The sequence below is a fragment of the Pteropus vampyrus genome, unplaced genomic scaffold (assembly GCF_000151845.1).
Source record: "Pteropus vampyrus isolate Shadow unplaced genomic scaffold, Pvam_2.0 Scaffold124, whole genome shotgun sequence".
Taxonomy (NCBI): Eukaryota; Metazoa; Chordata; class Mammalia; order Chiroptera; family Pteropodidae; genus Pteropus; species Pteropus vampyrus.
The window spans coordinates 1,945,867-1,956,590 of record NW_011888905.1 but is presented as its reverse complement, the minus strand read 5'-3'; the positions used below and the strand labels follow the sequence as shown (position 1 = coordinate 1,956,590).

Below are 10,724 nucleotides of genomic sequence, written 5' to 3'. Positions count from 1 at the left end.
CCCGAACCTCCCTCCCCCGTGAGCATTGCCTCGACATCTCCCGTAGACTCTTGGCCAAACCAAAATCCAGTCCTGCCATCCTGGAGCCCGCCTCCCTCGAAAACTATCCTCCCGCTTTACATGAGCAAGATTAGGAGCCAGTAAAGAATGCGAACATAGGAAACGGTTCTCTCCTCAAATACCGTTCCGTGTCACCCAACCCCCCGACCGCCTTCTGAGAACCACGTGGGGAAAACGATTTCCCACCTCCTACCCCGACAGGCGCTGTTCGAGGCTTGTCCCTGGAGCATGCGCAGTGATATTTCACCCCACCCCTCCCCACACCCCCCACCGCGCTCCTGCATTAAGCCCGCGGTTCGCAGCCGCAGCCGGGATCGGGCACGTGGGGGCGGGCGGGCATGGTAGGGCCATGGCCGAGGGTGAGGATATGCAGACCTTCACTTCCATCATGGATGCACTGGTCCGCATCAGTGTGAGTTAAGGTGGGGTCGAGGGGAAGGGGAGAGGGAGCATAGGGGTCCGGGGCAGGCCGGGACCTTGAACAGGTGGGGATCCGGCGAGATGCTGGGATGCAGACCGGGGGCTGGCGATGGCAGAAAGGGCTGGGAGGGTCGGGGTGCAGGCACGAGAGGGTAATCCGGGCGGCAGTCCGGAGGTGGGTGCCGCGAAGGCGTCTCCGTGCTGGGGTGTGAGGAACGAAGCGCTACCGGAGGCAGCGGGTGGGTGGGGGAGCGGCCATCAGTGCACCCCGCGGCTGGGGCTGCAGGGCAAAGGGGCTGCGTTGTGGAGGAGGGGGCGTGAGCTTGGAATTTTTCCAAAAAACTGAGGACAGGTGGAGGGCGAGGAGGGAGCCGCCCCAGTGTATAGTTCCCAATTTGGACAGCTCCGCGAGACCCCACCCCACCGCACCCCCTCTCCCGGCTGCCTCCGAGCCTCCTGCGGTTGTCATGGCAACCCGTGCCCGGCTCTCCCAGAGGCGGTGCCAACCCCGCTCCCCCCATCACTTCCTCCCCCCTCCCTCCGTGTCCCTCCCTCCTTTGTGTCAGCTGCGCCCCTGACCGGGATGGCTGCGAAGAGAGGGACCAAGGTGAGGTGAGGGGGTGGGGCATATCTTGAGGACCCCCGCCACCAAGAAAGGGAGGGGTACTTCCGGTGGGGAGGGGGCGAGTAGGCGGGGCGCTCGTTTCTTTCCAGGTTGGGGAGGGGTTTACCGCTAGCCAGGTTGCGCCGGGGGAGGGAGCGCGAGGTCCGGGCGGCGGCGGGCGAAGGAGAATGGGGTAAGATCAGGGGACCGGCGGAGACGTCTGGGGACCTGAAGGATGGAGGATGGAGGTTGGGGCGGCCGGAGGCCGGAGCCGCGGCAAGAAGACGGCCCGGGTGAGCCGGAGGATGGACAGGGAGCGGCGCCTGCCTATGAGGAGTCGTCACGGTGGGGGAGGTGGGGGGGTGCGGGTGTGCCAGAGAAGGGGGCGCGGGTCCGCACGGAGCTGCAGAATGGGCGGTGTCCTTGAGAGAAGTGCCAGGGGCTGTCGCAATGATGGGGGAGGGGGGCGATGGCCAGGTGAGAGGGGCTGCAGGTCCCGAAGGAGGCACGAACTCCAGCCGTGAGCTCCGAGCACCCGTGCTTCTCCGTCGGCCTTTAGCTCTGCAGGAGGGGAACAGGGCTAGAGGCAGAGCTGCGAAGGGCTGCGAACCAGGCCCAGCTGGTGCTGGGGAAAAGCCCCAGGTAGCTCGTCCTGCCCCTGTCTGAGGCCCCTGTCTGAGACCCCCGGTCTCTAAGACAGCGGAGGGGCCTGTCAAGATATGCCCCCGGGTCCAAGCTCTGACCCAACCTCCTGGTCCCTCCACAGACGAGCATGAAGAACATGGAGAAGGAACTGCTGTGCCCAGTGTGCCAAGAGATGTACAAGCAGCCACTGGTGCTGCCTTGTACCCACAACGTGTGCCAGGCCTGTGCGCGCGAGGTGCTGGGCCAGCAGGGCTATGTGGGCCATGGCGGGGACCCCAGCTCCGAGCCCACCTCTCCTGCCTCCACCCCTTCCACCCGCAGTCCCCGCCTCTCCCGCAGAACTCTCCCCAAGCCAGACCGCCTGGACCGGCTGCTTAAGTCAGGTGGGGCTGGGGCCTGGGGGTGGGGGTGGGGGTGGGGGTGGGGATGCCAGGCTGTCCATCAGGAAGGTGGAAGGGGTCCTCCCTGGTCCTGGGCATCTGCCTGTCTTTCGGGGGGTGGAGATGCTGCTCATCCAGCTCTCGTAACTGATCTCAGCTGTGCCGTCGTGCAGATTAACTGTTAAACTGAACAGACCCCTACCACAGCCCCCTGTAATTTTCACCTCCCGACCTCCCCGGCCCATCCACAGGCTTTGGGACATACCCCGGGCGGAAGCGAGGTGCTTTGCAGCCCCAGGTGATCTCGTTCCCGTGCCCAGCCTGCCAGGGTGATGTGGAGCTGGGGGAGCGGGGCCTGGCAGGGCTGTTCCGGAACTTGACCCTGGAGCGTGTGGTGGAGCGGTACCGCCAGAGTGTGAGTGTGGGTGGCGCCATCCTGTGCCAGCTGTGCAAGCCCCCGCCACTAGAGGCCACCAAAGGCTGCACCGAGTGCCGAGCCACCTTCTGCAATGAATGCTTCAAGCTCTTCCACCCCTGGGGCACCCAGAAGGCCCAGCATGAGCCCACCCTGCCCACCCTCTCCTTCCGCCCCAAGGTGAGCCAGCACTTGCGGGGCCTGGAAGGGGAGGGCTGTGGCGGAGCTGGATGGGAGGGGGCGCCCGGCACTGCGGGCCTCCGAGAGGAGGTGGGCAGAGGTGTGCTGTTGCCAAGCTCCGTTTTCTGTAACAATCACCACCACGAACGAGGCCCTGAACAAATCTATGAACATCCTTGAGCCTCTGTCTTACCTGATGAAGGAGGATGATAACTTCTGCCCTGCACTGTCCACACCCGCAGGGCTGTTCAGAGGATCACGAGATCATGTTTGTGAACTTAAATGGTAAACTAAAAAGGTCCGTGTGCATTTATTCACTGGACAAATATTTACCAAGCACCTACGTGCCTAGTGCTATTCTTGGCATTGGGATATGGCAACAAACGAGACGGAGGTTAATTATTAACCACAAGGCTAAGATTAATTATCGTCATTAATGCTATTACCAAACGTCTCCTGGGCTGGATGAAGAGAGGGGCAATGCTGGTGCCTGGAGGGCGCAGGAAAGGCTGTCTGTGGTGCAGTGTGCACCACCAGGGGACGCTGTGGAGCGCCGCCGGCTGAGCTCCGCCCCACCCCCATCTGGCCAGTGCCGGCAGGGCCCCCACCTTCTCCCTGGCGGGTCCGCACCCGTCCACAGGCCATCAGCGGATCATGCCCCATGGCTGATATGCCACTGCTCTTTCTGTCCCCAGGGCCTGATGTGCCCAGACCACAAGGAAGAAGTGACCCACTACTGCAAGACCTGCCAACGGCTGGTCTGCCAGCTCTGCCGAGTGAGGCGCACCCACAGCGGGCACAAGATCACACCGGTGCTCAGTGCCTACCAGGCCCTCAAGGTGAGGCCACCCACCCCACCCCATTGCTGGCCCACCCACCACCCACTCACACCTCCTCCCAACTGCTGGTTCCACGGAGCCGGGCGTGATGCCCACCTCTTTCTTCCCTCTCAGGACAAGCTGACAAAGAGCCTGACATACATCCTGGGAAACCAGGACACAGTTCAGACCCAGATCTGTGAGCTGGAGGAGACCGTGAGGCACACCGAGGTGAGGGTGGGCACGGCGGTGGCCATAGGCCCTCCCTGGGCCTGGACGCAGCAAGGGGCTGTGCATGGGCCTGGCCCAGTCACCTGGCCGGAAGCTCAGGAAGGCTGTGTGGGGTTCGTGGATGTGCCAAGGTGTGGTTAAACCAGGTTGGCAGGAACATTAGGGTCCCAGGCCAGGCGGTGCCTAGAGCTACAGTGGGGACAAGGTGGCTATTGCGCAAGACAGGGAGAGCTCGAAAAGCCCCAGGGACATAGCTCGCATGTCCTCGGGCTCTGCTGCCTGCTGAGGATGGCACACATCCCTAGAGCGAGGGTAAGGTGGTGGCCCTGATGCCCTCTGCCAGGTTGCCTGAATCTGCTGACGCGGGGATGGGCAACAGGATGGCACAGATGCCAGTGGATGCTCGTGCACTCACGGTCTCTGCCGTCTGAGGGGTTATGCTGCGGGCTCGGAAGGGTGGCATGAATGGTCAGGAGTGGAACCCATCTGCGTGTACAGGTGCCCTTGGAGCCACAAGCCTGGCCCCGTTGGAAGGTGGGGGTAGGATCTCCCCAGATCCTTCGTGGTCCTAGCGATAGCATGGGGCCCCAGGAGGCTGGCGCAGGCGCTGCCTTCAGGAAGATAGTAAGTGTTGCTCTCTGGGCAGGTGAGTGGTCAGCAGGCCAAGGAGGAGGTGTCGCAGCTGGTGCGGGGGCTCGGGGCCGTGCTGGAGGAGAAGCGGGCGTCGCTGCTTCAGGCCATAGAGGAATGCCAGCAGGAGCGGCTGGCCCGTCTCGGCGCCCAGCTCCAGGAGCACCGGAGCCTGCTGGATGGCTCGGGGCTGGTGGGCTACGCCCAGGAGGTGCTTAAGGAGACAGACCAGCCTTGCTTCGTGCAAGCAGCCAAACAGTTACACAACAGGTACTCCCAGGAGCGGCTCCTGGGCAGGGGCTCGGGGCGGGGGCATCGTGGGTGTAGCCAACATCTAAGACAGTATCTCAGACCCCACCCGATGGAGAGCCGGGTCCCGAGGGTTTTCGCCAGGCCAGGCCGATACCCAGTGAGCCCTAGGGGACAAGGAAGAGGCCCAGATCAGGCAGGCAGAGTCCGGGGGCGGGGAGGCTGCCCAGATGGCAGTGCCTGACCCTTGCCTGCCCCATCCCAGGATTGCCCGGGCGACAGAGGCCCTGCAGATGTTCCGGCCAGCCGCCAGCTCCTCCTTCCGCCACTGTCAGCTGGACGTGGGGCGTGAGATGAAGCTGCTGACGGAGCTGAACTTCCTGCGAGGTAAGGAGACGGCCAGGCCCCGTGCCCGATTAGAACCTTCCTCCCTTCTTCCCCAGCAGCGGGCCCGGGGGGCAGTGCCCAGCCCGGCCAGCCGCCCCTCGCACCCAGCGCACCGGCCACACTGTCCCGCCGCGCTCAGAGCTGCTTCTCCCTCTCTTTGTTTGTAGGCGTGGCCACCGCGGACTCTGCTCCGGAGCACCCCAGGCAAGTCAGCGCCCCGCCCCGGGGGCCTGCCCCCCGCCGGGCCCCCCGCCCCGCGCCCCCATGCAGCTCCGCCACCCACTCTGCCTCCTCCACTGTCCCGCTTTAACCAGACTCCCGGTCCTCCTGGGCCAGGGCCAGCGGCCCTCTGCCTTCCTGAGGGGTTTGCCTAATCCTTGCCCTTCTGACTTGTCCTTGTGACCCTTCTGACTTGTCCTTGCGACCCTTGCCCTCTGGACTTCCCTCGTCTTTGCCTTGAACTCTGTCCCGTGCCGTCAAGCTTTTGCTTGGCTTCTGTTACGCCCCACTTTCTTGCTGACTGGTCCCTCGGCCCCTCCCACAGTCCCCTTCACCGCCGTCTTGCCTGGGTTCCAGTGGCCTTTCCCTGAGTCTCCCCTTTATTCATAGAACATAAAGGGCCATAGAAAGAAGGGTCCCCGTCCCCATCTGGTCTGATACCCCCACCTGACAGAGGAGGAAACTGAGGCCTAGAAAGGAAAAATGACACAAAGCCAGAGTGACAGGGTGGCAGGCAGGACCAGCACCCTCCTGCCGGCCCCGTGTGCGTCTGCCTCTCCTCCCGCTGGGGCTGTGCCTGCCCATCGCCTGCTCAGCGCCCAGGCGGGTCTCCTCCCCAGGTCCCCCTCACCCACACTCACCCCCCGGCTCCCGCTGCTTTCCCTTCTCCTGCCCGCCCCCCGTGCCCGGCCGGTGGCCAGGCCCTGCCTGACCGCTGTCTCTCCCAACAGTGCCCGAGGCTCCGGTCATAGACACCCAGCGCACCTTCGCCTACGACCAGATCTTCCTGTGCTGGCGGCTGCCGCCCCACTCGCCGCCCGCCTGGCACTACACCGTCGAGTTCCGGCGCACGGACGCGCCTGCCCAGCCGGGCCCTGCCCGCTGGCAGCGGCGGGAGGAGGTGAGGGGCACCAGCGCCCTGCTCGAGAACCCTGACACGGGCTCTGTGTACGTGCTGCGTGTGCGAGGCTGCAACAAGGCCGGCTTCGGCGAGTACAGCGAGGACGTGCACCTGCACACGCCCCCGGCGCCCGGTGAGTGGGCAGAGGGCGGGCACGGCGGGGCGCACGAGCGGCGCAGGGTGCCCGGGGACCCGGGCACTCACAGCGGGTGAGACGGCACGACGCAGTGGGTCACGGTCACCAGCGCCAGAGCCAGACTGCCTGGGTTCGAGTCCCAGTTCTGCCTCTTGCCACCTGTGTTGTGTGGCTTTGGGCAAGTCGTTCACCCTCTGAACTTCAAGGTCATCTTCTGTGGGGATATTGACAATCCTCACTTCACAGGGTCGCTGTGAACTGGTACACACAAAGTCCTAGCGATGTTTCCGGCTCAAGTAAGGACTCAGTGAATGTTAGTCAGGCGACTCTCCAGAAAACAGTGTGCACCCTGGGGCGCAGCCTAATAGAGGCACGTCACCACCCACGTGAGAGACGGCAGGGTGGGGTCAGATGTAAGAACAAAGTGTGGGCTGGAAGCTGTAGGCAGATGGTGGTGGGGATGTCACCATGCGGAACGGGACAGCAGTGGGGACTGTCCAAAGGGGCGAGCCATGTGCGAGGGCTGGACACCGGCCCTGCGCCCGCCAGCCATCGCCAGAACTCTCCGTGGGGCCCCATGCCCACTGGGGCCGCCCCCCCTTCCAGCCCTCCAGGCCCCGTTCCCAGACTCCCTGCCACCCCTGCCACGTGTTCCACGCTCCGAAGTGTCGTGCGCTAACACCTCGCAGTCCCTGGTGCCCGCGTCCGTCCCTGAAGTCCTTCCTTCCATCTCTTCCCGCCCCCACTCCCCACTCCAGTCCTCCACTTCTTCCTGGATGGCCGCTGGGGCACAAGCCGCGAGCGGCTGGCCATCAGCAAGGACCAGCGAGCAGTGCGGAGCGTTCCAGGGCTGCCCCTGCTGCTGGCCGCTGAGCGGCTGCTGACGGGCTGCCACCTGAGCGTGGACGTGGTCCTGGGCGACGTGGCCGTGACCCAGGGCCGCAGCTACTGGGCCTGCGCCGTAGACCCCGCCTCCTACTTGGTCAAGGTGGGCGTGGGACTGGAGAGCAAGCTGCAGGAAAGCTTCCAGGGTGCCCCCGACGTGATCAGCCCCAGGTCAGGCCTCTCTGGGGGCCCTGGGTGGGGTGTGGGGCTGGGGGTAGGGTGGTGGGAGCCAGGCCCGCGGGGGGCTGTGGGCTCAGTGGAGGGGCTTTGAAGGGTGGCGGTTTCAGGAGTGTGTGGCTAGGGGCAGAGACGACAGAACCAGGCCCCACCCCCTTCCACCTGTCCCTCGGGGCTCAGACACCATCTCTCAAGCCTCTTTCCTCCCGGAGACCCCGTTTCCGACACCTTTTCCCCAGCCCCATCCCTTCTTCACTCACACCTTTTCTCGGCGCCCGGAAATTCTCCCCTTAGGGTTCCATCTCCACACCCTCCTATTATCCCCAGCACCCCATTAACACCCTCCCACTCACGCACTGCTCCCAGCTCTGCCTCTCCCTGTGTCCCGTGTCTTCAAAACACTTCCCGTCCAACACCAGTTCCCTCCCCTGACACCCCTCCGCTGTGACAGCGACCCCCCCAGATCCTCGCCCAGCGTCGGCCTGCCTGACCTTCTTCCCCTGCGCTTCCTCTGCCCCCAGGGCCTTGGTCATCAGCCCTCACTCCCCCCGCATTCTCTGACCCTCAGACCCTCCCCCAGCAGGGCTCCCCCACTCCAGTCTTCCTCGCCACCTTCCGGCCTCTGTAAGGCTGCATCGTGCGGTGCGCTTCGCCAGCACCTTGCCGTTCCGGTGCCCCGATGCCTCTCTCGCCGGTGTGATGTCCTTTCGATCCCCTCTTCCTGCCACACCGAACCCCCAACCCTACATCCCAGCCCCTGCCTCTTCAACATGCTCTCTCCTCGACACCCCGCATCGCCCCTTTCAAGCACTCAGTTCCCCGACATCACAGTCCTCCGGTTCCCCACCCCCCACTCCCTCACTCCGCCAACACCCTCCTACCCGACGCCCGATCCTACAGGTACGACCCTGACAGCGGACACGACAGCGGAGCCGAGGACGCCACGGTGGAGGCGTCGCCACCCTTCGCCTTCCTTACCGTGGGCATGGGCAAGGTCCTGCTGGGACCCGGGGCCAGCTCGCACGCAGGGCTGACCGGGAGGGACGGCCCGGCCGCCGGCTGCACGGTGCCGCTGCCGCCGCGCCTGGGCATCTGCCTGGACTACGAGCGGGGCCGCGTGTCCTTCCTGGACGCCGTGTCCTTCCGCGGACTGCTGGAGTGCCCCCTGGACTGCTCCGGGCCTGTGTGCCCTGCCTTCTGCTTCATCGGAGGGGGCGCTGTACAGCTACAGGAGCCCGTGGGCACCAAGCCTGAGAGGAAAGTCACCATCGGGGGCTTCGCCAAGCTGGACTGACCTCCTCAGGCGCCTCCTAGGCCCCGGCCCTCCAAGCCTCCTGGAGCCGGGTTATTGCTCCGGCAGCTTCACCCTCAAACTCCCTGCCGTGTGGTCCCGCCCCTCACCTGTGTCCGTGTCTTCCCAGGCCCTGCTCTTGACCTGGGGACTCTCCTCTGCTCGCCTCTCTGGATGTCCACATTCCTTCCATCGCCTGTTAATCCAGGCGCCTACCCCGAGAGTCTGTCCCACGCCCCGCCCCTTGCCCTCACACCTATCCCGTCATGGAAAGAGCCCCTCCCACCCCGCCCTGTGCCCCGCCCCCCCACGCTGGGAGGGTTCGCTCCCTGCTCCCGGGCCCTCGGCATGGCCCCCAGCTCTGCCCTCTGCCCCACTGATGCTCAGCTAGGCCTTGGCGCAGGCAGGCCCTTCGGCCAGGCACTGCCCAGGCAGGCCCTGTGAGGGGCAGGGGCCCCGCCCCGCCCGCCCGTGTGGGTCCCCACAGCCCTCTGCGGCAAGGCCCTTGTGCCCCCCTCCTCCCTGCATGCCTCACTTGTCCCTCACCCGTGCCAATGTGCCACGTCTCTCTCGGGGCCCCAGTGGAGTTGGGCATCCCCGCTGGATTGGGCCAGGCAAGGCTTCTGGTGCCCGCGTCTGCCCCGCTGCAGGAGGCACTGCTAGGCCTGTGCCAAACAACAGCTGTCATTTTCATGGTTTATAAACAATAAACTGATGCCAGGCGCACCTCTGCCTTTCCTTAGCCCGACCGTTCCTCTTAGTTTTCGTGCCGGGTGTGGCGGCCAGGAGGGCCCCAGGGTGCTCTGCCGCAGCTCGGAGCAGGGCTGCCTGGTGGGCTGAGCGCCTGGCAGAAGGAGGCCCCCAAGCCAGGCGCGCCTGAGTCTCCGGCCACACGCGTACCCGGCCCCGGCCTATGGCCACTAGGGGGCGCATCGCTCTGGTGGCCTCGCGTCATCCCCCACAAGGACAGGCGTCCCGCGGGAGGCTCTCAGGCCCTGAGGGAATGTGGTTGAGGGGGAGGGCACCGTGCCAGGGTGCAAAGGGGTCAGGGAACCAGAACCACTTCCCCATTCCCAGAATGCGGGGAGCAGACCCCAGAGCGAGCCGGCGGATGGGGCGGCCCGCGGCCAGGGTCGGGGCCAGGCTTGGCGCCAGCCCCGGATCCAACACTTAGCGAGGCGGTGTTGACTCTGCGGCGGTTATCGCTGCCGGAGGACTGACTTCACACCCGGGCAGCTCAGAATAGAGCCGGCCTGGGGGCATCGTGCCAAGAGGTGAGGAGGGCGTGGGCCCGCCAGCCCCCCTCCGGGGTGAAAGCAGGGTGAGCCTCGGGGCGTACAGGTGGAGCAGGTCATGCTGGCCCGCCAGAGCCCAGCCGGAGCCCAGCCACCTGGGTTTCGTTTCCTCCTTCCTCTTGTGCCAGCGGCCATGCGAAAGAGGTCACTCCTGCACCCCAATGTCATTGCCTCTCCAACCCCCCCTACCACCGCGCCCGTCAAGTGATGCGGGCTCCTCGTTGCCGCCTTTCCCCCCCTGTCTCCTTCCAGACCCCCTCCCACGCATTCTCACCTCCCCTCCTATCTAGGGGACACAGATGCCAGACCAGAAATCGGTAGTCAGAGCAGAGGAGGCCACGTTTTTTTCAGCTGTATTCCAGTTGCCACTTCCTGCGGGCTTTCTGGGCCAGTCCTGGGAGCCACCGCCCAGGCATGTCCCCAGGGGCCCTGATGGGCTTCACCAGGGCTAAGATGGGTTAGGGGACTTGGTGGGGTCTGTAAGGGAGGCTGTGAGCCGTTCAGTTGAAGTCCCAGCTCACCAGTCCAGAACAGGAAGGGGCCACTCTCACATCGAAGGCTGGGCGAGGGAACGCTGTCTCGGGCTGGAAGCTCGGGAGGCGACGTGCCCCTACAAGTTGGCAGAAGTAGCTGCCAGGTTTGTGTAAGAGAGGCTGTCGCCACCATTGCCTGCAGAAACCTGGGCGGGGGAGAAAGGAGCCAGGCTGAGGGCAGCTTTCCTGGGAGACGCTACAGCCCCAGGGCCCCCGGGTGCACCCCAGGCTGGGGTCATAGGTCCAGAAGCCTGACCAGTTCTCGAGG

At 65.1% G+C, this 10,724-nt stretch overlaps 2 protein-coding genes across 3 annotated transcripts in view; one reads left to right on the top strand and one right to left on the bottom strand.

The window, feature by feature from the left end:
* Nucleotides 1–142: 142 nt before the first annotated feature.
* TRIM46 (tripartite motif containing 46) lies at nt 143–9,371 on the top strand. 2 transcript variants are annotated; one of them, XM_011366424.2, is made up of 10 exons: nt 143–472; nt 1,851–2,112; nt 2,361–2,704; nt 3,400–3,543; nt 3,658–3,753; nt 4,400–4,653; nt 4,898–5,019; nt 5,970–6,272; nt 7,034–7,331; nt 8,238–9,371. In XM_011366424.2, the coding sequence occupies exons 1-10, from the start codon at nt 410–412 to the stop codon at nt 8,629–8,631; spliced, it is 2,280 nt and encodes a 759-aa protein (XP_011364726.1). In that variant the 5' UTR covers nt 143–409; the 3' UTR covers nt 8,632–9,371. The 2 variants fall into 2 exon arrangements, with proteins under 2 accessions (XP_011364726.1, XP_023390089.1); XM_023534321.1 differs by lacking the exon at nt 143–472 and adding an exon at nt 859–1,087.
* An 866-nt stretch (nt 9,372–10,237) lies between these two features.
* Nucleotides 10,238–10,724, bottom strand: part of MUC1 (mucin 1, cell surface associated) — a 7,341-nt gene continuing 6,854 nt past the window's right edge. The window contains exon 7 of the mRNA XM_023534285.1: nt 10,238–10,602. Within this exon, the coding sequence (XP_023390053.1) occupies nt 10,534–10,602 (69 nt within the window). The 3' untranslated portion in view covers nt 10,238–10,533. The remainder of the gene's footprint in view (nt 10,603–10,724) is intronic.